Genomic DNA, 22584 nt, shown 5'->3' with positions numbered 1-22584 from the left:
TCTACTTCTTAATAAAGTGTGGAAGGCAGGAAGTCTTTCTCAGTTTTTGATAACACATCTGGGTATGATTGACAGGTGCCCGGTCAAAATATCATGGAGTGTAGAATATGATGACTAAATGCAAGCAAAAATTTGTTTGAATATTCCATTCACTGGAAAGTTTTTAAAATTCACATCTGCCACCAGTAATGTGGGTTGGATTGCTGTACAAATTTATGTTCATGTTAAACCCAATGGTGCTTGTATACTTGTATCAATAAAAAGATGTCTGATATGACACCAATCACAAGATATTCAACACTTAAGAGTATGAGTCAATTTAAAATTAGGAACTTTAATTTGTTAGATTTCTTGAAAACTTGCATTATTTCAGTCAAAGCAATATTTGTACTATCGAATTCAACTTTGCTAATGTCATCTCGAGAGATTTACACCATATAACTACGTACAACCTTTAATCACAAAATATTTTAACAATAACTTAGCAAATCTATAAATCCCGAGATGGGATAGTAATATTTTCACTTAACACCTTAATATTCATCTACTGTGGCAGCTGGTGACTATGTGCTAATGTGCACAGTACATACCACCCTAAAATGACGCCATTTCTCTTCAGATGTGAATCAGAATCACACTAAAATGAAGCCATTTCTCTTCAAGTGCATGACGGTATGCACATAAAATGGACGAAAACATTTTTTGTAGCACTCTCTTCACAATGACAAGAAACCAATGTCGTGTGCTGAAATGATGGTCAGCCACACTATGCTCAACTCAGTGGAGGGATACAATTGTCGGTTTTCAATTGTGAATGCTCTGATGTGGCATCACCCCTGCCTGCACTAAGGGAGCAACATTGGAATAACAACAGTGGAAGCACAAAATCTAGGACATATTTTTAAAAAATGCAGAAATCATCAACTTACAAACAACATACCTGAGCTTCATGCGTTAGGTGAAACCAATATTGCAATAATATTAAGTCGCTCCTTTCATGATGACATAGTGAAAAACAACCTGTTTATTCTTGTAATACTGCAGCAAATTGGTAAAATTTTGCACGAGCTGCCACTGTTCATCTTAAACAATAAACTTATTGCGTCAGCACATGGCTGCTTTTTTTATTTAAATGCAGTTATCATTGAAGCCTATAGATTTTTAAAACAGCAAATATCATTAAATGATTGCTACATTAAATTTAGGGGTACTCTACACAAATGCTCATGACTGTTTATAATCACACAAATGAAATTAAATTGAACATACAGTTACTTGGAATAATATTATGAGAAGGAAAGTTGCTACTCACCATACAGTGGAGACGCTGAGTTGACACACACACACACACACACACACACACACACACATATGCAAACGCAACTCACAAACACATGACTGCAACCTCAGGAAATTGAAACCACACTGCGAGCAGCAACACCAGTTGCAACTGGTGTTACTGCTCGCAGTGTGGTTTCAGATGCCTGAGACTGCATTCCTGTGTGTGTGTGTGTGTGTGTGTGTGTGTGTGTGTGTTTGTGTGTTGTTGACAAAGGCCAATGGCCAAAAGATTTAACTGTGAAAATCTTTTTGTTGTGCGACTCAGTATCTCCACTATATGGTGAATAGCAACTTCCCTTCTCATAAGGTTTATACAGGTACTTGTCAAATTCTCAATGTACAACTGAAGTTTCTTCTGAGTATGTGGTCAACAAAATTCATTTTTGAAAGAATGTGGAGCTGAATGAATTTCTGTATATGAAGAAATTTAGTGCACAGTGGTTGTCTTTGACAGAACAAAATCAAATTTGGAAAACTGTAATGTAATTCAAAGATTGTATGGCATCTTTAAATGACTGTGGACAGTTATCCTGGAGCTAGAGCTACAGTCAAGAAAAGACTTTGTTTCTGTGACTCATGAAGTGTCATAATGACTTAAGCAATACTAACAGAGTGTATTCAGAACAGAAATGACAGATTAGTCTGTAAAAAAGGCTCTTTTATCACAGAAATACTTGTGCTCACACATCAGTCATGATCTGGGCTCTGAAACAGAAGTTCTACAATCACCTCATTCCACAGGTATGGCTCGAAGATACTTCATTCTGTTTCCTAAATTCAAAAATCTAATTCCAGGGAAAAATGTTCTGCTGAAAGTAAAGGTTATCTCAGGAGAGCAAGAGAAAATATCAATTCACCCTGATGATGATATTGGTTAAATACTTATTCTGAACATAAAATCTGAAATTCTTTGATTAAGCTAAAGTAAGCCTTTACTGTAATTGTCTCATGGTAAGAGTAAAATTATGATTTTTTATTGGTGCTGTTACCTACACAATGTCCACCACAAACACAGTAATTAGGTTTTTAGATCAACTGGTTCCCAATCCTGTTATCAGTGAACACAGTGATATTTCTATTACAAAGATTGCTACATTGAGAACTACCTGAGTAAAAGAAAGAGTATTAAATCTACATAACCATGATGAAAAGACAGAAATAAGATGATAAGCAGTATGGAGATAGAAATTAAGAATATCATCCAGAATGGAGAAAGAACATGGTTCATCTCTAGATAAATGTGAGGTGAAATAAAATAAAAGTTTCAAAGAAAGCATTAGGTGTCAGTAAATCACTGCACTTCCCTACAAAAAATAGCCAATAATTCAAGTTTCCAAAGATGAGATTTCCTCATTATTGTTAATGTTAAGTAGTGTAAAATAACATTTCTGCATTGTCACATAACACTGACGTTATTCATGAATACTTACCAATGTAGCTTACATTCGGGCACAGTTCACATCCATCTAAGTTATCATAATTACTTAGCTGATCTTCACTGGTGGGTCCCAAGATGTAAGTAGGCAAAGGAACTGAAAAAAAGAGGAGTATAATTTATCACAATGACCATAAAACCAAATTCAATGTGGTGGAAAAATGAAGACAATAAAACAACTTTCATTTTCATTGCGGGAGAAAATCACGAAAAAAGGATGACTGATTAGTGTTCTGTTATAAACAAAGTCATTAAGAGGGAGCACAAGTTTGGACCGAGCACAAATGGCAAAGAAAATTGGTTGTATCCTTTTCAGAGGTCATTCATCTTAATCAATTTATAGATACCACAGAAAACCTACAACAGAACAGCTGGACAGGGATTTGAACCCTCTTTCTTCCAAATGTAAGTCCAGTAATAAACAATACCATTCATATTTCATATGCCCGATTACTGCAGTTTAGAGTATAGTCAACAAAACTTATTTTTGTACGCATCTGCTCTGATGTGATATAGAAAAGGAAAATTAGTATGAAATTAAGTGAGTAATGATTAAAGTTCTATTCTGACAACTATGTGGAGCGATTAGAATAAATACTTGAAACCTTAATTGTTATGGCTAAACCAGGCTTCAAAACAAAAATTGTTGATAAGCACATTAACATGTCTGAAAACACTTTCAGGCTTTTGGTAAAGTACTTCAGAGTTTGTTACAGGACACACAGCCAGTAGTCACAAGACATTGATAAGTAGGCATAGTCATCGTACCTAAACCCTGGTTTATACCAAAGTGAATACTAGTGAATGAGCATCAGCATACAAGCATTCAGTCTGGAATCCAGAGCACTACAAGTTGAAATTTGTCACTGTGTCCCGCTATGGATTACTTAATAACATTTTGATGAACCATGATGAGGAGAATGAAGAATTTTCAGACTGTATTGGTAAGCTCAATAATAAAATGATGAAATGAATAGGGTATCAATATGTTCAGTACACTGCAGTATGCCGTATACTCAAAAGCATGACAAATCTAAGTAACCCCTGTCAGCATGGAAATTTTTTTAAAAGTGGAAGTCAAAATATGGTCACGGAATGCTGATCAAAATCACTCAGACATTAGACAAAAAGCTGTTGGAAAAAGAAGTGAGTTTATGTAGCCTGCAGTAAGGGAAAGTTGTTGACAAACTCACATGATGAGCAAAAGTTGTACATTTGTCAAAAGATAGACAGGACAAAATGTCTGTGTTACTCAGTGAGTATATAGAATTACTAAGTGATCATACATCATTTCCGGCAAAGCTTGCCTGAAACTCGACTGGGGATGAAAATCCAGTGTACTGAAAGCTATATGGTATTCTGCCCCATCTTAAACCATTAGTGGAGGAACTGATGAAATGCCAAAAATAAGATGACATTTTACAGAGGACTAGGAGCCCCTGTGACCACATGTACATTTATCAAAACTAAAGCCTGGTTTAGGTCCGAGTGGACACAAGTGAACGAGTGTCAGTGAACAAGCATTCTATCGGGTGTACTTGATATGCAAGAATGACCAAACATCATTTGGTTGTGCTTGATTCACATTTGCAGGTGCTTGGTCATGTTCTGCTTGTTATTGGTCTGTCAGTGAACCATCACAGGAATTTCACTTTCATTCCATTTCAGCACTCGCAGTACAGTGAGAATTTGTCTCTTATTTTGCTCGTGAAATACTTTTGTTATCAAATGTGATTTGTGTAACAAATGGAGTGGTTAGAGAAATGTAATGCTCCTAAAAGAAATTTAGAGATACCGTAAGTATTTGTGGGGTCCAACAAATCATCAGCACAAAATACTGGATGAAAAGAAGTATGCTTAGTACAAAAGTGCCAAAGTAGTCAAAGGTGAGAAAGACAATCATTCATTTCTACAGGTGGGGAGAAACTGGCAAGACATGTTTCAGACTCCTTTTAAAAAAAAAAAAAAAGAGAGGCACAATGAAATTCCTTGAAAGTAAAGAAATACAGATATGTTAAATGCAAAAGTTACATAAGCACAATCATTCTTGTGGCTTACGTTGAAGGTAGGTGTAATTACACCACAGGCTTATCATTGTTATTATAAGTGCATGCAGATTAGATATATTAAATTGGATGTAGATATACTAATCAAATAAATAAAAATCATTTTTCCCTCAATCTCATTACCTTCCCTCCAACAAAGAGTGAGAAGATTTTATATGTATCCTATGTAACAGGTCACTTGGAATATTTTTATTACATTAATCACACTTTATTAATGTATCTTCCTTGTATGTATTTTGATAAAATGCTGGCGTGCTTTGCATTTATCAGTGTGCAGACATCAGTAACTATCTGAGATTGACCAACATTGGAAATGCAAAAAAATTACTAATGTAACTGTACCCAGGTTGCTAATAACTGGAGTGTAAATGCTAGTCTTTCTTCAGAGTATGTTGCATGTCAACAATCAGTGTCCTATTTTTAGATTCCCCCCTCAGTTCCAATGAAAAGCTGGCAAAGAGCACCAATAAACATACTAATAAATTTTTGGAATAATGCTGAGGAAGGTTGGAGCTGCAGTTCATTGATAAACGCACCGCCCCAGGCAATTCATACCAACATTTTCTCCTCCTAACCGATTCTGCTCACTTCATCAAAAGCAATATGCATTACACATAAAATCATCCCATCTGAATATTACGGATTTGCATCTTGGCTGTAAATACATTAGCCAATTATTGCAAACAACAATGGCACAAAAGTCATTGGATTGGCATGCTATGCTTCTCTAGTGTTATCTTCTGTTTATTCCATTGTAAACACATATTCACAGGTACAAGCACATCGTAATAAACTTTGTATAGCTGGCTGTGAATATGTGGTTGCTTATGTTCACTTCTGTTTGTTCTGGAGTAAATAAGGCTTAAGAAATGCATGGACAGAGGCAGAACATATCAGTTTTACTGTGCCTATCGGTTGCTGAATTAACTCACAGTAGATGATGTATACCCATTACCAAACATCACACATCCCAAAAAATGTAAGGCAGTACAACTATTTCACTACTATGTACTTAGGCAACAATATCACACAGAAGTGGCACTGAGGATATGCCAAAATCTTAAACATGGTTGTGATTCAGCAACTGCATAAATTTGGAGGGACTAAAAAAAAATGGCCATCAAATCTGAATAAGATATTTTTATAAATATTGAAAGCTTGGTCAAGGGCTAAATCAACTCTTAGGTTGCAACTGGTTGGCTGATTTTTTTTTCCCAACCTCTTTGATATGCCAAAACCTGAATTTACAGTCCCCATGGGATACTATCAATATCATTTCCTACCTTTTGATTAAAAATGCCCGGATAACATTCCAGTGTCTACTGGACACTGTGTTACACGGATTCAGACCCCAACAATGTATTGTCCACTGAGATAACATCATTGTTTTCTGTAATTACATTGATGACCATGTTGTAAAGCTGTGGAATCCCTATTTCAACTCAGGATCACTTTCCTTAAACTGAGTCTAGAGTAACCTCACTTTGTTCTGAAAGAGGAATTCTATTTAGGTACTATCATCAGCTGGAAAGGTATCAAATCCAATCCACAATTTGTGGAAGCCACACACAATTTTCCAATACATAATACAGTATAAGAGTGCGATCATTTCTTGGTCTGGAAATTTGTGCCTGACTACAAAAAAATTGCAAGCGCCCCACACAATCGCTGGAAAAAAGAAAAAAAAAAGTATAAAATTCAAGCAGATTGTGGACTGACGCTTTCGTGGGGCTGAAGGAGCTATTAACATCTAACTCCATTCATGAATATCCAGGCTATGAAAAACCTTCATGTGACATCAGCAATTCTGAAGTCAGGTCAGTGCAGTCAGGTCAGTGCAGTCAGGTCAGTGCTCTTACATGAAGTAGTTGGAGTAGAATATCGTGTCATAAATGCATCCAATCACCTGAACAAAGCTGAAAAGAAATACTCCAAAATTATGGAGCATGGTATACAGAATAACTGACTTACACTGCTACCTGTACAGCAGTCTTTCTGAATAATTACTGAATGTTTGGCCTTGAGATGAAGTCTTAGTCTCATAGACTCAATGAACAGTATGATATAGCAGAAAGGTGTGCCTCATTGAATTCAACTTCATAGTGGAGTATAGCTATATATGAGATAAGCGAGGAACATCCTGTTAAATACTAGAGACCATTCGTAGTGGTATTGGGGGAAAGCAAGATTACTAACACTCTGCACAACTTCAAGTAACTTCAGCAAAACACACACATCAATGACTGTCATTTGGCATATGTGAGAAAGACAAATATAAATTTTAGAATACAATACTCTGAACACCTAAAGCACTGAAATGTGGAAATATATACACCACATTTGCAAATAGCCTCATATAACAGCACGCCAACCTACTGCCATAAAAACATGAGTAATAATTTTTTGAGGTTATAATCTAGGCCTGTATAGATTTGCCTGTGTTGCAGATGACATAGTGAATTTTAAATATACACATACGGCTGAAATGGACAAACAGCCACAGAACATGCAAAAGTAATATAAGGTAATTATTATTAAGTTTTTAAGTTGTTTAAGACTTGGGGTTTCCAATAGAAACCAGAGATTTCAAGGCATATTCTAATGTTATGACGACAAAGTGTGAGTGTGGGTTATGATTTATTTCCCCAAACCACATTCCACTTCTTTACGAGGTGACTTACTTCGAATTTTACAGCCCCTCTTCTTTACGGGATAGTCAGCTGCTGGAAAATCTCTTGACTTCTTCTCTGTCGAATATCACTAGGCACAGGAACTTTTAAGCCTCGATCACTACAATATCCCTCATCTTCAGCGTGCCACAAACTCATTCTTTCTTGTACTAAACTTAAAATATTCTTACAATCCATGCCTTGCTTGTGGGAACGTCACATGATTTGGCCAAAGGAAACAAACTGATCTGAATACCGCCAACTGTCATCCAGAGTCTGCATGTTCTGGCACTGAGACCAGTTACACTGAGACTGTGCACATACTGGCATACCAATTTGAAAAGATCAGCCATCTTCAGCCGTTGTCAATCATTGGTGCCACAACATAAGATGCAAAGTATATGCACTCCCACAAGACCAAATAAGTGAGCAACAATGAAACAATGTGCAGCACAAGGACATATAACGTCTGCAATTTGTGACACATCCCAATTCGCCACACATGACGAACTCCTTCACAGGAGAACTGTCATCCCGAAGAGTTTGCATGGTGAGGTATTACATCACACACACAATGCAATCCTTACTCAAATTGGTGGATGGTATATTACTGTTTGCTGTGTTGTAGAATTTTCCAGGTGGAAAGACAGAAGTAAGAAAGTTAAGCACAACAAAAACAATTAACATATTGTGCTCAGTTTGCATAATACGTGAAGTACAAAGCACCATAACTGCATTTACCACAAACAGATAAACCATTCTAGAGAATAAAACTAGATATTCATAGTCCCTGTGTACAGACCATGCCCACACTAAAAATGAAAGATAACTGAACATTCACATGATTTTTAGCAAAGGTGGTTATACTGGATCAAAGACCCAAGGCTATCACTCATTCCTTGATACCCAAACAGCTGTTGGAACCCAGGATGCATGATGCTCTTGTCATAGAAAAGAATTAAAATTTCAGGTCAGAAATGACTACTCAATTGTGTTGACTCACAGGAATCAAGTAATTGTGAATTAATCCCTACTGAGCCAAATACAATGGTCATACTGATCTGGTACACTGAACCAACGAGAAAATGCTCAGCCATTACATAAGTGCCCAACATAATAATTGGTGTGAACTCTTACATTATGTAGTAGCCACACATAACTCTGAAGTGTATTGGAGCATGACTATTGCCATATGAAGTGAACTACAGCAGTTAAATGACCATGCTCTCTTAATTATCAAGAGCACCACCAGGGAAGACATTTCCTCTGTACAGTTCTCTGCTAGGAAACTGACAGCCATTTAGAGGCATCTGGCACCAACACAAACGCTCTAGAACACCAATAGGCAACAGTAAGGAAGACAATGGGTGACGTTAAGTAACACACTTACTTTTAAGGGTAAAATAAAGACATTCACCACGAAATTAGAGGCCAATTCTAAGGTATAAAGATACCATCACCATTTAATGAAAACTACAGTTACCCACTAGGAGCACCACTATCCCTGTGGATCGAGTGTGACCTTTTGCAGGGGCTCCACAGACACTGTGCCAGACATCCTAGGCATCCAGGGCCTAGCAGGAGAGTGAGTCTGTAATCATCATAGGAACAAGTCTTGAGCTGTGCTGTGAAGAGGTACAAATTAATCGTCTTGTTTTAGCTTCTTTGTGCCTCATTATCTGGGCTAGATTGTGGTTTTTATGGTTTCTGATTATGTTTGAGGAAAGTTATGTGACATGCAAATCTGTTGTGCTACTCAGTAAGTGAGCACCTGAACTAGTACTGATGACAGTGCAGCCATCCACCTGCTGCTGGGCATTATTGCATAAAATCTCAATTACTAGAAAGGCATTCTGTTATCAAAAAGGTGAATGGCATTTCAGATCATGATGCACAAATTTTAACTCTAAAAGATTTTTGTGCTGCAACACGTGTTAAATATAGTCATCAGCTGTTTAGGAAAGCTGATCCAGTTGCTGTAGAGACCTTTGTAAACCTTATCAAGGAACAAGAGTGGCAAGATGTTTATAGCGCTGATACAGTAGACGATAAATATAATGCTCTTCTCAAAATTTTTCTCATGCTCTTTGAAAGTTGCTTTCCATTAGAACGTTCAAAACAGGGTACTAGCACAAACAGGCAGCCTGGGTGGCTGACTAGAGGGATAAGAATATCTTGTAGAACAAAGTGGCAAATTATATAAAAATGTTAGAAACAATCAAAATCTAAATGCAGCAGCCCATTACAAACAGTATTGTAAGGTGCTTAAAAATGTTATTAGGAAGGCAAAAAGTATGTGGTATGCAGATAGAATAGCTAAGTCTCAGGATAAAATTAAAACCATATGGTCAGTCGTAAAGGAAGTAGCTGGTCTGCAGAGACAGGTCGAGGACATAGAATCAGTGCGTAGTGGGAATGTCCGTGTCACTGATAAGTCGCATATATGTACAGTATTTAATAATCACTTTCTGAATATAGCAGGTGAACTAAATAGAAACCTAGTCCCAACAGGGAATCATATATCGCTCTTAGAAAAAAGTGTTCTGAGACTGTTACCTGAAATGCTCCTCCATGATACTGACAAGAGAGAGATTGAGTTAATAATTAATTCACTAAAGACCAAGAACTCTCATAGATATGACGGGCTATCTAGCAGAATACTGAAGTATTGTTCTATGTAGGTTAGCCCAGTACTTAGCCATATCTGTAACTCTTCCTTTAGGTGTGGTCAGTTTCCTGACCGATTAAAGTACTCGGTAGTGAAGCCACTTTATAAAAAGGGAGACATTGATAATGTTGACAATTTTAGACCTATTTCTATGCCATTGGTGTTTGCTAAAGTTATCGAGAAGGTTGTATATACAAGGTTACTGGGGCATTTAAATTCACATAATTTGCTGTCAAATGTTCAGTTTGGTTTTAGAAATGGTTTAACAACTGAAAATGCTATATTCTCTTTTCTCTGTGAGGTTTTGGACAGATTAAATAAAAGGTTGCAAACGCTAGGTGTTTTCTTTGATTTAACGAAGGCTTTTGACTGTGTTGACCACAAAATATTACTGCAGAAGTTGGACCATTATGGAGTAAGGGGAGTAGCTTACAATTGGTTTGCCTCTTACTTTAAGAACAGAAAGCAGAAGGTAATTCTCCGCAATACTGAGAGTGGTAGTGATGTTCAGTCCCAATGGGGCACTGTTAAGTGGGGCGTTCCTCAAGGGTCGGTGCTAGGGCCACTGCTGTTTCTTATTTATATAAATGATATGCCTTCTAGTATTACAGGTGATTCAAAAATATTTCTGTTTGCTGATGACACCAGCTTGATAGTGAAGGATCTTGTGTGTAATATTGAAACAGTATCAAATAATGTAGTTCATGAAATAAGTTTGTGGCTTGTGGAAAATAATTTGATGCTAAATCACAGTAAGACTCAGTTTTTACAGTTTCTAACTCACAATTCAACAAGAACCAATATTTTGATCAGACAGAATGGGCATATTATAAGCGAGACGGAACAGTTCAAGTTCCTAGGTGTTCGGATAGATAGTAAGCTGTTGTGGAAAGACCATGTCCAGGATCTTGTTCAGAAACTAAATGCTGCTTTATTTACCATTAGAACAGTATCTGAAATAAGTGACACTTCAACACGAAAAGTAGTCTACTTCGCATATTTTCATACGCTTGTGTCGTATGGTATCATTTTTTTGGGGTAATTCTTCAGATTCAAAAAGGGTATTTTTGGCTCAAAAATGGGCTGTTCGAACTATATGTGGTGTAAGTTCGAGAACCTCTTGTCGACCCCTATTCAATAGTCTGGGAATTCTGACATTGCCCTTGCAGTATATATTTTCTTTAATGTCGTTTGTTGTTTGCAATATTAGCCTCTTCCCAAGAGTTAGCAGCCATCACTCAGTTAATACTAGGCAGAAATCCAATCTGCATGTGGAATGCACTTCCTTGACTCTTGTGCAGAAAGGAGTGCAGTATTCTGCTGCATCCATTTTCAATAAGCTACCACACGAACTCAAAAATCTTAGCAGTAGCCCAAACTCTAAACTGAAGAGTTTCCTCATGGCTCATACCTTCTATTCTGTCGAGGAGCTCCTAAAAGAGCTAAAAAACTAAGCAAATTCCAGTGTTACATTGTTGATTTTCTTTATTTTAACTTACGACTTGTAATTTCATTTTATCTGTTTCTAATATCGTGTTATAATTTCATGTATTGACTCGTTCCATGACCATGGAGACTTCTCCTTAATTTGGTCCCACGGAACAATAAATAAATAAATAAATAAAGCTGACACTGATTACAGAGAGTACATGTGACCTGCCAACACTATGCATTACAATTTACTTTGTAGCCAAGGCCAAGAATACAGATTTCTATTTTTGTGTATTATATACTATTGGAACAAAAGTAAAATGTATGGGAGAACTGAGCATAGATTTTAAAATGTACTTAGGAGTACAACAAGTGTCTGGCCACTTGGATAACCCCAGCCCATCTAGAAGCCCAACGTACTTAGTGCAGGCAGAGGCATTAGGTGATAATGATATAATTCGGCATGTAGAAACCATGTCTGGAGTAGCCAGAGGGTTGAAACAGCAATTTAAAAAATGTAAAATTATGAGAAAAAGCTTAGGACCAAGAATATAAGATGGAATATATCAGCCAAAGCTTAATTCAGAAATCTAAAGGTAAATCCCTCAAATCACAGTTACAACACGTATGTGAAAAATTCATTTCTTGGGACACACAGTAAGAAATTCAACTAGTGGAACACACAGAGAGAATGGATCCAAACAGGCTAACACATCAAATTCACACATTCTTGAAAAATATAATTATGAGACACAGCTGGCAAAAACAAACAGAAAAATATCACCTGTTATATGGTATGTAACCGTGTGATTCTTATGTTTGCACGTATGGTGACAGTTATATTATTTTTGTCCCTGATTCATCTATTTTGTACTTTTTAGCACTGAAGCAGACTATGTAATAGTTGAAATCTAGATCTGCTGTAATAAAGTGATGGATTTTGGGATCGATTGCTGTTTTTTCTCCACTGTCTAAACAAAAAAAGACCATAAAGAATTGGGACTACCAAATTTACCAGACCAATAAGCACTCAGCCAAATAACTCAAACATGGAGTGTTTGTGCTAAGGGGGTCAAGTGTTGATTTTATCCCACCTCTCTAAATACCATTGGTTTGAGGTCAGGTGACTGAGATGGCCAAGTTACATTGCTACCTCAAATACTCCAGTAATCTTCGACCAGCCGATCAAAAGAGAGAGAGAGAGAGAGAGAGAGAGAGAGAGAGAGAGAGAGAGAGAGAGAGAGAGAGAGAGATGTAATTCTTGGGCCATTCCAGTGACTGGCAGAGAAGGTTGAGAACACCAGCCTTGAGCATGGAGTTTCAAAGAAGCTCTCAATTTGCAGCATTGTCCCCAGAACAGATCGTGGCCCTTTGGTTCTAGTCGAGTGGAAGGACTGAACCAGAGCTGACTGTGTGTGGGATGTACACAAGGATTTTTTAGATTAGGTGATCCTACATCCAATCCAGTTAACAATAGCTGTAGGAAGCCCAGAAGTATCAGTGTAAGATCAAAAGAAATGCCTCTCACAGGTGAGAGTATTAAAATCCTAATGGTAAACTGCCAAAGCATTCACAACAAAGTGCCAGAGTTTGAAGCACTCATGAAAAAAAAGTGAAGCTCACATAATATCAGGTACAGAAAGCTGGTTGAAACCAAAAATTAATAGCATTGAGATTTTTTCGGGAAAATTTAATTGTATATCAAAAGAACAGCCAAATGGGAAATTGAGGTGGTGTATTTATCACAGTAAACAAGAAACTCAAAGCCACTGAGGTAGAAACTGAAGCTGCTCATGAGATTGTTGGGCAAGACTCAGTGTCAGGGGTGGGCATAAAATGATAATTGGATCCTTCTGTCAGCCAACTGGCTCACTCCTGATGTGACCGAAAACTTTAGGAAAAAAAAAAAAAAAAAAAAAACAAAGTTCCCCAATCATACTGGAATCATTGTTGGAGACTTTAATCATGAAACAACTAATTGGGAAAATTATAGTTTTGTTAGTGATGGGCATGATAAGATCCTGTGAAACTTTACTAAATGCCTTCTCTGAAAACTACCTAGGACAAATAGTTAGCAACAACACTCACAATGGAAATATATTGGATCTAATGGCAACAAATAGACCTGACCTCTTTGAGGATGTCCACATCAAAACTGGTATCAGTGACCTGATGCGGCTGTGGCAACAATGATTACCAAAGTACAAACGACAACTAAAAAAAAGCAGAAAGATACATATGCTCAGTAAACTAGACAACAAATCAGTAGTGTCATATTTCAATGAGGAACTTTAAAACTTTCAGCACAGGGCAGGAGCATGTAGAGGAACTCTGGCTCAAGTTTAAAAGAATAGTTGACCATGCACTGGATAGATATGTACCTAGTAGAACAGTTCATAATGAGAGGGAAACTGCACAGTATACAGTCACTATAAAGAAACTTCTAAAGGAAGAGAGATTACTGCATAATAGGTGTAGAACAAAGTGTAGGGATACAGACAGAGAGATGCTGACTGAAATGCATTTGGCTGTCAAGAGAGCAATGTGTGATGCCTTCAATGAGAAACAGTTGAAATCGATACAAATGAACAAAGCTCAGGGTATGATGGAATCCCTGTCCAAGTCTATAGTGGATTTGTTACTGAATTAGCCCCTCTTCTGATTATAATCTAGTGTAGATTCCTTGAACAAAAAAACCACGCCTAGTTCTTGGAAAAGAGCACAAGTCACACCCGTCTACAAGAAGGGTAGTAGAAGTGATCCATAAAACTACTGTCCAATACCATTGATTGATTTGTTGTAGAATCTTAGAACATATTCTGAGCTCAAGCATAATCAGGTATCTTAAACAGAATGACCTCCCCAATGCCAAGCAGCACAGCTTTCGAAAACATTAATTACATGAAACTCAACTTGCACTTTCTCACGTGACATACGGAAACTTTTGGATCATGGTAACCAGGTACGTGCTACATTTCTTGACTTCCAAACAGCAATTCACTTAGTACCACACCTATGGTTATAGTCAAAAGTATGATCATATGGGATATCAAGTGAAATTAGTGACTGGATTGAGGACTTTTTGGTAGGGAGGAAGCAACATGTTATCTTGGATGGAGAGTGATTGTTAGATGTAAAAGTAACTTCAGGTATGCCCCAGGGAAGTGTGTTGCTGTTCATGTCATATGTTAATGACCTTGCAAACAATATTAATAGGAAAATTGGGCTTTTTGTAGATGATGCAGTTATCTAGAATGAAGTACTCTCTGAAAGAAGCTGTATAAATGTTCTGTCAGGCCTTGATAAGATTTCAAAGTGCTGCATAGATTGGCAGCTCGTTTTAAATGTCCAGAAATGTAAAATTTTGCACTTGACAAAACAAAAAAACGTAGCATCCTATGACTATATTAGTCATTGTTGGAATGAGCCAACTCACAGAAATACCTGAGTGTAGCACTCTGTAGGAATATGAAATGGAATGATCATACGAGTTCAGTTGTGGGTAAAGCAGGTGGTTTATTAGTAGAATACTTGGGAAGTACAATCAACCTACAAAGGAGATCACTTACAAATCACTTGTGTAACCAGTTCTAGGATATTGCTCAAGTGTGTGGGATCTATACCAGATAGGACTAACAGAGGACATGGAACATATACAGAGAACGGCAGCACGAACAGTCACAGATTTGTTTAATCTGTGGTAGAGTGTCACAGAGATACTGAAGGAACTGAACTGGAAGACACTTGAAGAAAGATGTTAACCATTCCAAGAAAGTCTATTGACAAAATTTCAAGAACCAGCTTTAAATGATTACTCTAGAAATATCGCTCACATAGGGACTGTGAAGATAAGATTGGGCTAATTACTGCTTGCAGAGAAGCATCCCAACAATCTTTCTTCCCATACTCTGTATGTGAATAGAACAGGAAGAAAACCTAATAACTGGTACAATGGGGATGTACCCTTTGCTATGCACCTCACTGTGGTTTGCAGAATAGATGAAGATTCTACCATCCTCACCGTCTACACATTCAGCCACAGTCACAGTTACTTTAATCACTCAGTGTCCCACTTCCAAGAGTGAGCCCTGAAGTATGACCAGAACTTACAGCAACAGAGGACTGATAGCACTGCCAGCTTCCTAAACTAGAAACATACCTAGCTGTTACTAGTTGCCGAAGTTCCATGACCAGCCAGCTACATGGACTTCGTAAGTGTTGTGAAATGCCAAGAGTCTTGGTCAGATTAAGATGGGAGGCAATTTATCAAAATGAAAGACCATAAGCTGGAGACTAGTTAATGCAAACAGATTCTTCCACAGTAAACTGTGTACACTGATCAGTAACCCATAGGCACAAACATAACTCGTTGAAGGGAACAGAAACTAAGTAAGATAGTCTTGTGTCTCACTTAGAGATAAAGCATGACTCCAAAATGGACACTGATAGCATTCGTCCTAGCCAGCACCAGGTACTGCTCACTATATGCTCTGAATGCTGCGTGGTGCTCATACAGAATCAGATGGGTTGATCTGGTGTCCCATATTTGCTCTTCTTAAGTCGGCCCACAGGTTCCGCAAACCAGCCACGACTGAGCTTGAACAGTGCCACACACTGTCATATGGATCTATATAATGTCCCACTTGTCTCTTCAAATGGTGAAATAATTACCAGATTGTCACTGAACCTGTATAAATATCATAAATACTCCAACCTTTGTCTGCCTATATACGTTTATGATAGAACTGATCCTGCCTCATTCACTTCATGACAATTTGGCCATCCCACTCATCAGTTTGGGGAACCATGCAATGATCCTATTTGTTGTACTATGAAAATAAAGAATTGTGTCACAGGATGCAGAAGTGGTAATGTGGACTACAATCCTAATGTGAGTATACAGAACTTGAACTGTTTCTCAAACTATGGCAGTCACTACTGGATCAACAATTCAAACAGCGACATGAATTTGAACAGCAGCTCCTACAGTTTTGCTTCAACAACCATCCTAACATCCGAACATAGTGTGCCTTAATATTAAGGTTATTGATGTTTCTTCTGTTCTTGTAATCCAGGTAGTTATGCTGAAATCCCCAGTAACTGTTATACACAACATTCCAATGGGAAGAAAACCAATGTGCACTCCGTGTGCATACCGGGGGGAGTCATTCCAGATGTGGAAAGGGTCCTTCCGGATGCCATGAAGGGCACAGGGTGCACCCACCTGCAGGTGGTAGCTCATGTCGGCACCAATGATGTGTGTCGCTATGGATCGGAGGAAATCCTCTCTGGCTTCTGGCGGCTATCTGATTTGGTGAAGACTGCCAGTCTCGCTAGCGGGATGAAAGCAGAGCTCACCATCTGCAGCATCGTTGATAGGACTGACTGCGGACCTTTGGTACAGAGCCGAGTGGAGGGTCTGAATCAGAGGCTGAAACGGTTCTGCGACTGTGTGGGCTGCAGATTCCTCGACTTGCGCCATAGGGTGGTGGGGTTTCGGGTTCCGCTGGATAGGTCAGGAGTCCACTACACGCAACAAGTGGCTACATGGGTAGTAGGGGTTGTGTGGCGTGGGCTGGGCGGTTTTTTAGGTTAGATGGCCTTGGGCAAGTACAGAAAGGGCAACAGCCTCAATGGGTGCGGGGCAAAGTCAGGACATGCGGGGACCAAGCCGCAATCGGTATTGTAATTGTAAACTGTCGAAGCTGCGTTGGTAAAGTACCGGAACTTCAAGCGCTGATAGAAAGCACCGAAGCTGAAATCGTTATAGGTACAGAAAGCTGGCTGAAGCCAGAGATAAATTCTGCATAAAATTTTACAAAGGTACAGACGGTGTTTAGAAAGGATAGATTGCATGCAACCGGTGGTGGAGTGTTCGTCGCTGTTAGTAGTAGTTTATCCGGTAGTGAAGTAGAAGTGGATAGTTCCTGTGAGTTATTATGGGTGGAGGTTACACTCAACAACCGAGCTAGGTTAATAATTGGCTCCTTTTACCGACCTCCCGACTCAGCAGCATTAGTGGCAGAACCACTGAGAGAAAATTTGGAATACATTTCACATAAATTTTCTCAGCATGTTATAGTCCTAGGTGGAGATTTCAATTTACCAGATATAGACTGGGACACTCAGATGTTTAGGACGGGTGGTAGGGACAGAGCATCGAGTGACATTATACTGAGTGCACTATCCGAAAATTACCTCAAGCATTCAAACAGAGAACCGACTCGTGGAGATAACATCTTGGACCTACTGATAACAAACAGACCCGAACTTTTCGACTCTGTAAGCGCAGAATAGGGAATCAGTGATCATAAGGCCGTTGCAGCATCCCTGAATATGGAAGTAAATAGGAATATAAAAAAAGGGAGGAAGGTTTATCTGTTTAGCAAGAGTAATAGAAGGCAGATTTCAGACTACCTAACAGATCAAAACGAAAATTTCTGTTCCGGCACTGACAATGTTGAGTGTTTATGGAAAAAGTTCAAGGCAATCGTAAAATGCGTTTTAGACAGGTACGTGCCGAGTAAAACTGTGAGGGACAGGAAAAACCCACCGTGGTACAACAACAAAGTTAGGAAGCTACTGCGAAAGCAAAGAGAGCTTCACTCAAAGTTTAAATGCAGCCAAAACCTCTCAGACAAACAGAAGCTAAACAATGTCAAAGTTAGCGTAAGGAGGGCTATGCGTGAAGCGTTCAGTGAATTCAAAAGTAAAATTCTATGTACCGACTTGACAGAAAATCCTAGGAAGTTCTGTTCTTAGGTTAAATCAGTAAGTGGATCGAAACAGCATATCCAGACACTCCGGGATGATGAAGGCATTGAAACAGAGGATGACACGTGTAAAGCTGAAATACTAAACACCTTTTTCCAAAGCTGTTTCACAGAGGAAGACCGCACTGCAGTTCCTTCTCTAAATCCTCGCACAAACGAAAAAATGGCTGACATTGAAATAAGTGTCCAAGGAATAAAAAAGCAATTGGAATCACTCAACAGAGGAAAGTCCACTGGACCTGACGGGATACCAATTCGATTCTACACAGAGTACGTGAAAGAACTAGCCCCCCTTCTAACAGCCATGTACCGCAAGTCTCTAGAGGAACGGAAGGTTCCAAATGATTGGAAAAGAGCACAGGTAGTCCCAGTCTTCAAGAAGGGTCGTCGAGCAGATGCGCAAAACTATAGACCTATATCTCTGACGTTGATCTGTTGTAGAATTTTAGAACATGTTTTTTGCTCGAGTATCATGTCGTTTTTGGAAACCCAGAATCTAATATGTAGGAATCAACATGGATTCCGGAAACAGCGATCGTGTGAGACCCAACTCGCTTTATTTGTTCATGAGACCCAGAAAATATTAGATACAGGCTCCCAGGTAGATGCTATTTTCCTTGACTTCCGAAAGGCATTCGATACAGTTCCGCACTGTCACCTGATAAACAAAGTAAGAGCCTACGGAATATCAGACCAGCCGTGTGGCTGGATTGAAGAGTTTTTAGCAAACAGAACAAGCATGTTGTTATCAATGGACAGATGTCTACAGACGTTAAAGTAACCCCTGGCGTGCCACAGGGGAGTGTTATGGGACCATTGCTTTTCACAATATATATAAATGACCTAGTAGATAGTATCGGAAGTTCCATGCGGCTTTTCGCGGATGATGCTGTAATATACAGAGAAGTTGCAGCATTAGAAAATTGTAGCGAAATGCAGGAAGATCTGCAGCGGATAGGCACTTGGTGCAGGGAGTGGCAACTGACCCTTAACATAGACAAATGTAATGTATTGCGAATACATAGAAAAAAGGATCCTTTATTGTATGATTATATGATAGCAGAACAAACACTGGTAGCAGTTACTTCTGTAAAATATCTGGGAGTATGCGTGCGGAATGATTTGAAGTGGAATGATCATATAAAATTAATTGTTGGTAAGGCGGGTACCAGGTTTAGATTCATTGGGAGAGTCCTTAGAAAATGTAGTCCATCAACAAAGGAGGTGGCTTACAAAACACTTGTTCAACCTATACTTGAGTATTGCGCATCAGTGTGGGATCCGTACCAGATCGGGTTGACGGAGGAGATAGAGAAGATCCAAAGAAGAGCGGCGCGTTTCATCACAGGGTTATTTGGTAACCATGATAGCGTTACGGAGATGTTTAACAAACTCAAGTGGCAGACTCTGCAAGAGAGGCGCTCTGCATCGCGGTGTAGCTTGCTCGCCAGGTTTCGAGAGGGTGCGTTTCTGGATGAGGTATCGAATATATTGCTTCCCCCTACTTATACCTCCCGAGGAGATCACGAATGTAAAATTAGAGAGATAAGAGCGTGCACGGAGGCTTTTAGACAGTCATTCTTCCCGCGAACCATACGCGACTGGAACAGGAAAGGGAGGTAATGACAGTGGCACGTAAAGTGCCCTCCGCCACACACCGTTGGGTGGCTTGCGGAGTATAAAAGTAGATGTAGAAGTAGATGAATGTCACATTGCTAGGTGCTGAAGCATAAACGAAGCTTATAGTTACAGAGTAATGGCAACCGTTCCAATGCCCAGCTCACGAACCCCTGGATCACAGCATCTGTTCCCTGTCAAAAGCTGAGCTCTCTCATGTGTTTGCCATTTGGCACAACATGTGGCTTATCAGATGCCATGACTGTGGCAAGCATTATTGCTCAAGAAAGTAGTGGAGTATACATCTCTTGATATGGTGGGGCACTCTAGAAGATTGTATCAAGTAAGTATTGCTCTGAATCTAGCAGTGACACATTCAGTGTTGGATCATGCAGCAAATTATCAATGGGTTAAATACAGCTAGCACATCATTGGTAAATATGTGTATCATGTGCAAAATGATTAACGCTTCTTACACTATGCTTGAACTGCCACACATTATGTGTGAAGAACCAATGAAAAAACAAACACTCCTAGCTGTACGCCAGGTTCCCACAACACATTCCAATACACATTCACACAAACAGGCACACCTCAGGCACAGAATGACCACTATATCCAGCCACGGTCACAGCCAGAGAGAACGGTCATGAGTGCCTGAGGTGTGCCTGCTTGGGTGAACATATGCTTGTTTTCCTTTCTTTTCTGAAGAAAGCTTTGACCAAAAGCTAAATGTGTAAGAATCTTTTTGTTGCGCCTATCTGCAACTCAATGTGTCATCTTTACGGTGAGTAGCAATCTATCCTTTTCATAATTATAAAGGGACTGAATTAGTCTGCTCAGGCTGCAAGCAAAAGAGCCACAAAAAGGCACACTGTGCATCAGTAAAACACAACAAACACAAAGATATATAGCACACAACAAAGCAGTGCTTGTATCTCAGCCCTCGCATGCTCTCACACAAAAGTCACAGAACACTTCCGTGCATGACACAAAATCATCAGTCTCAGATACGAAATACAACCCATAGTCAAACATGCATACTCTAAACCCAGGCATTGCACTGGACTATACAGAAACAGATGCAAATCTATGATTCAGCAAATCAGTGTGGGGACACGTTACAAGCACAACAGAGATTTATCATATGATTCACTCATTCAGAGGGTGAATCAACCTACTTTCCACTGACTGAACAAAGATACTGAATGATAAATTTCATTCAACCACTACAGGGGAATTGTGTGTTTTGCTACTAAGAGTATACACCAGAAGGTCCAAAAGGCCAAATTTAGATAAAAATCTACAAATATTTAGTAAGGGTATATGGCTGTGTGTGCTTTGATCCAAGAAAAACTAGGAAAAATTGTTATGTTTATAGTAAACAGCTGTAAAAATCTTACAACTAAATGCTCATACTAGCATAGCAGTGAATGCAGAAATTATTAAACTTATGATGGAGCTATATCCCAGGAGTGGTGGCCCTCCAGGAACCTCATTCTCCGGAAGGTTGCCTGACATATTTCACACCAGACATGAGAATAACACCATGACATAGAAAACCCACAGAAGCTTTCATAATAACTAAGTCAAAAGTAACTGTGATAAAAATCCCAGTTATGCAAGCAACACCTTGCTACTGTAGAGCTAAAACATGGTTAACAGGTAAGGGTGACTGAAGTTTTAAAGGCACAATACTCAGAAAAATAAACCCTATGCTGACATGAAAAGGTGCGTAACCTTATAATCCTGAGGAAAAATCTAATCATAAAGGCAGATATTAAAGCACATTCTGTATCCTGGCATTCTAATATAACTGACAGCAAAGGCCACAAGACAAAGACAAACACATTACTAGATAAACGAAACCTATTCACTGTGAATGAAGAGAAACAACTGGCAACATACAATGGGAGAACAAGGTTTCATAGTAATATAGACATAACTATAACAAACATGGGAAGTAAAACTAAATACAATGCTCAATGACCACTATGCAATTCACATAATCACCAGATCACAGACTGATGCATCCTGCTAGGTAAAGCACAATGGGATAAATGTAGAGAGATAATTGAACTGTTTTATCCAGTCAACTCACACGAAACATAGGTTTCAAAGTCAATGTGCTAATTGACGCTATATAAAAAGCCCAACAGCAATCAATCCTATGACCAATGCAACCCAGATACAAAAAACCCACAGAACAGGGAATTAACACACAATAACGAACAGGAGATAAATGTTAACTTTACCAACCAGAAATAACAATAAGAGACAGGGAAATCAGGCTATAACAATACAGGAGCAGTAAAGTAAAGAACTGGACACTTTTATTAATCATGAAGAAACAATACTGGGCCACCTACATCCAGCCACAACTGAGGACTATATCTGGGGGGAGGGGACTTAAGGGACTTCACTTTTCCTGCCCACACTCAGCCTGACTTATAATATAATGACAATGCAGAAATGGAGGATGGGCTCACTCCCTCCCAACCTCATTCAGGTCTCTCTCTCTTTCTCCCCCCCCCCCCCCCCCCTATCACACTCTCTCTCTCTCTCTCTCTCTCTCTCTCTCTCT

At 38.9% G+C, this 22584-nt stretch overlaps 1 protein-coding gene across 1 annotated transcript in view; it reads right to left on the bottom strand.

Moving 5' to 3' along the window:
- LOC126191245 (CWF19-like protein 1) overlaps positions 1-22584 on the bottom strand; it is a 160489-nt gene that overhangs the window by 112643 nt on the left and 25262 nt on the right. The window contains exon 3 of the mRNA XM_049932055.1: positions 2772-2873. Coding sequence (XP_049788012.1) covers positions 2772-2873 — 102 coding nt within the window. The remainder of the gene's footprint in view (positions 1-2771; positions 2874-22584) is intronic.

This window comes from Schistocerca cancellata, chromosome 6 (assembly GCF_023864275.1).
Source record: "Schistocerca cancellata isolate TAMUIC-IGC-003103 chromosome 6, iqSchCanc2.1, whole genome shotgun sequence".
Taxonomy (NCBI): domain Eukaryota; kingdom Metazoa; phylum Arthropoda; class Insecta; order Orthoptera; family Acrididae; genus Schistocerca; species Schistocerca cancellata.
This window is presented reverse-complemented; position numbering and strand designations above follow the sequence as displayed.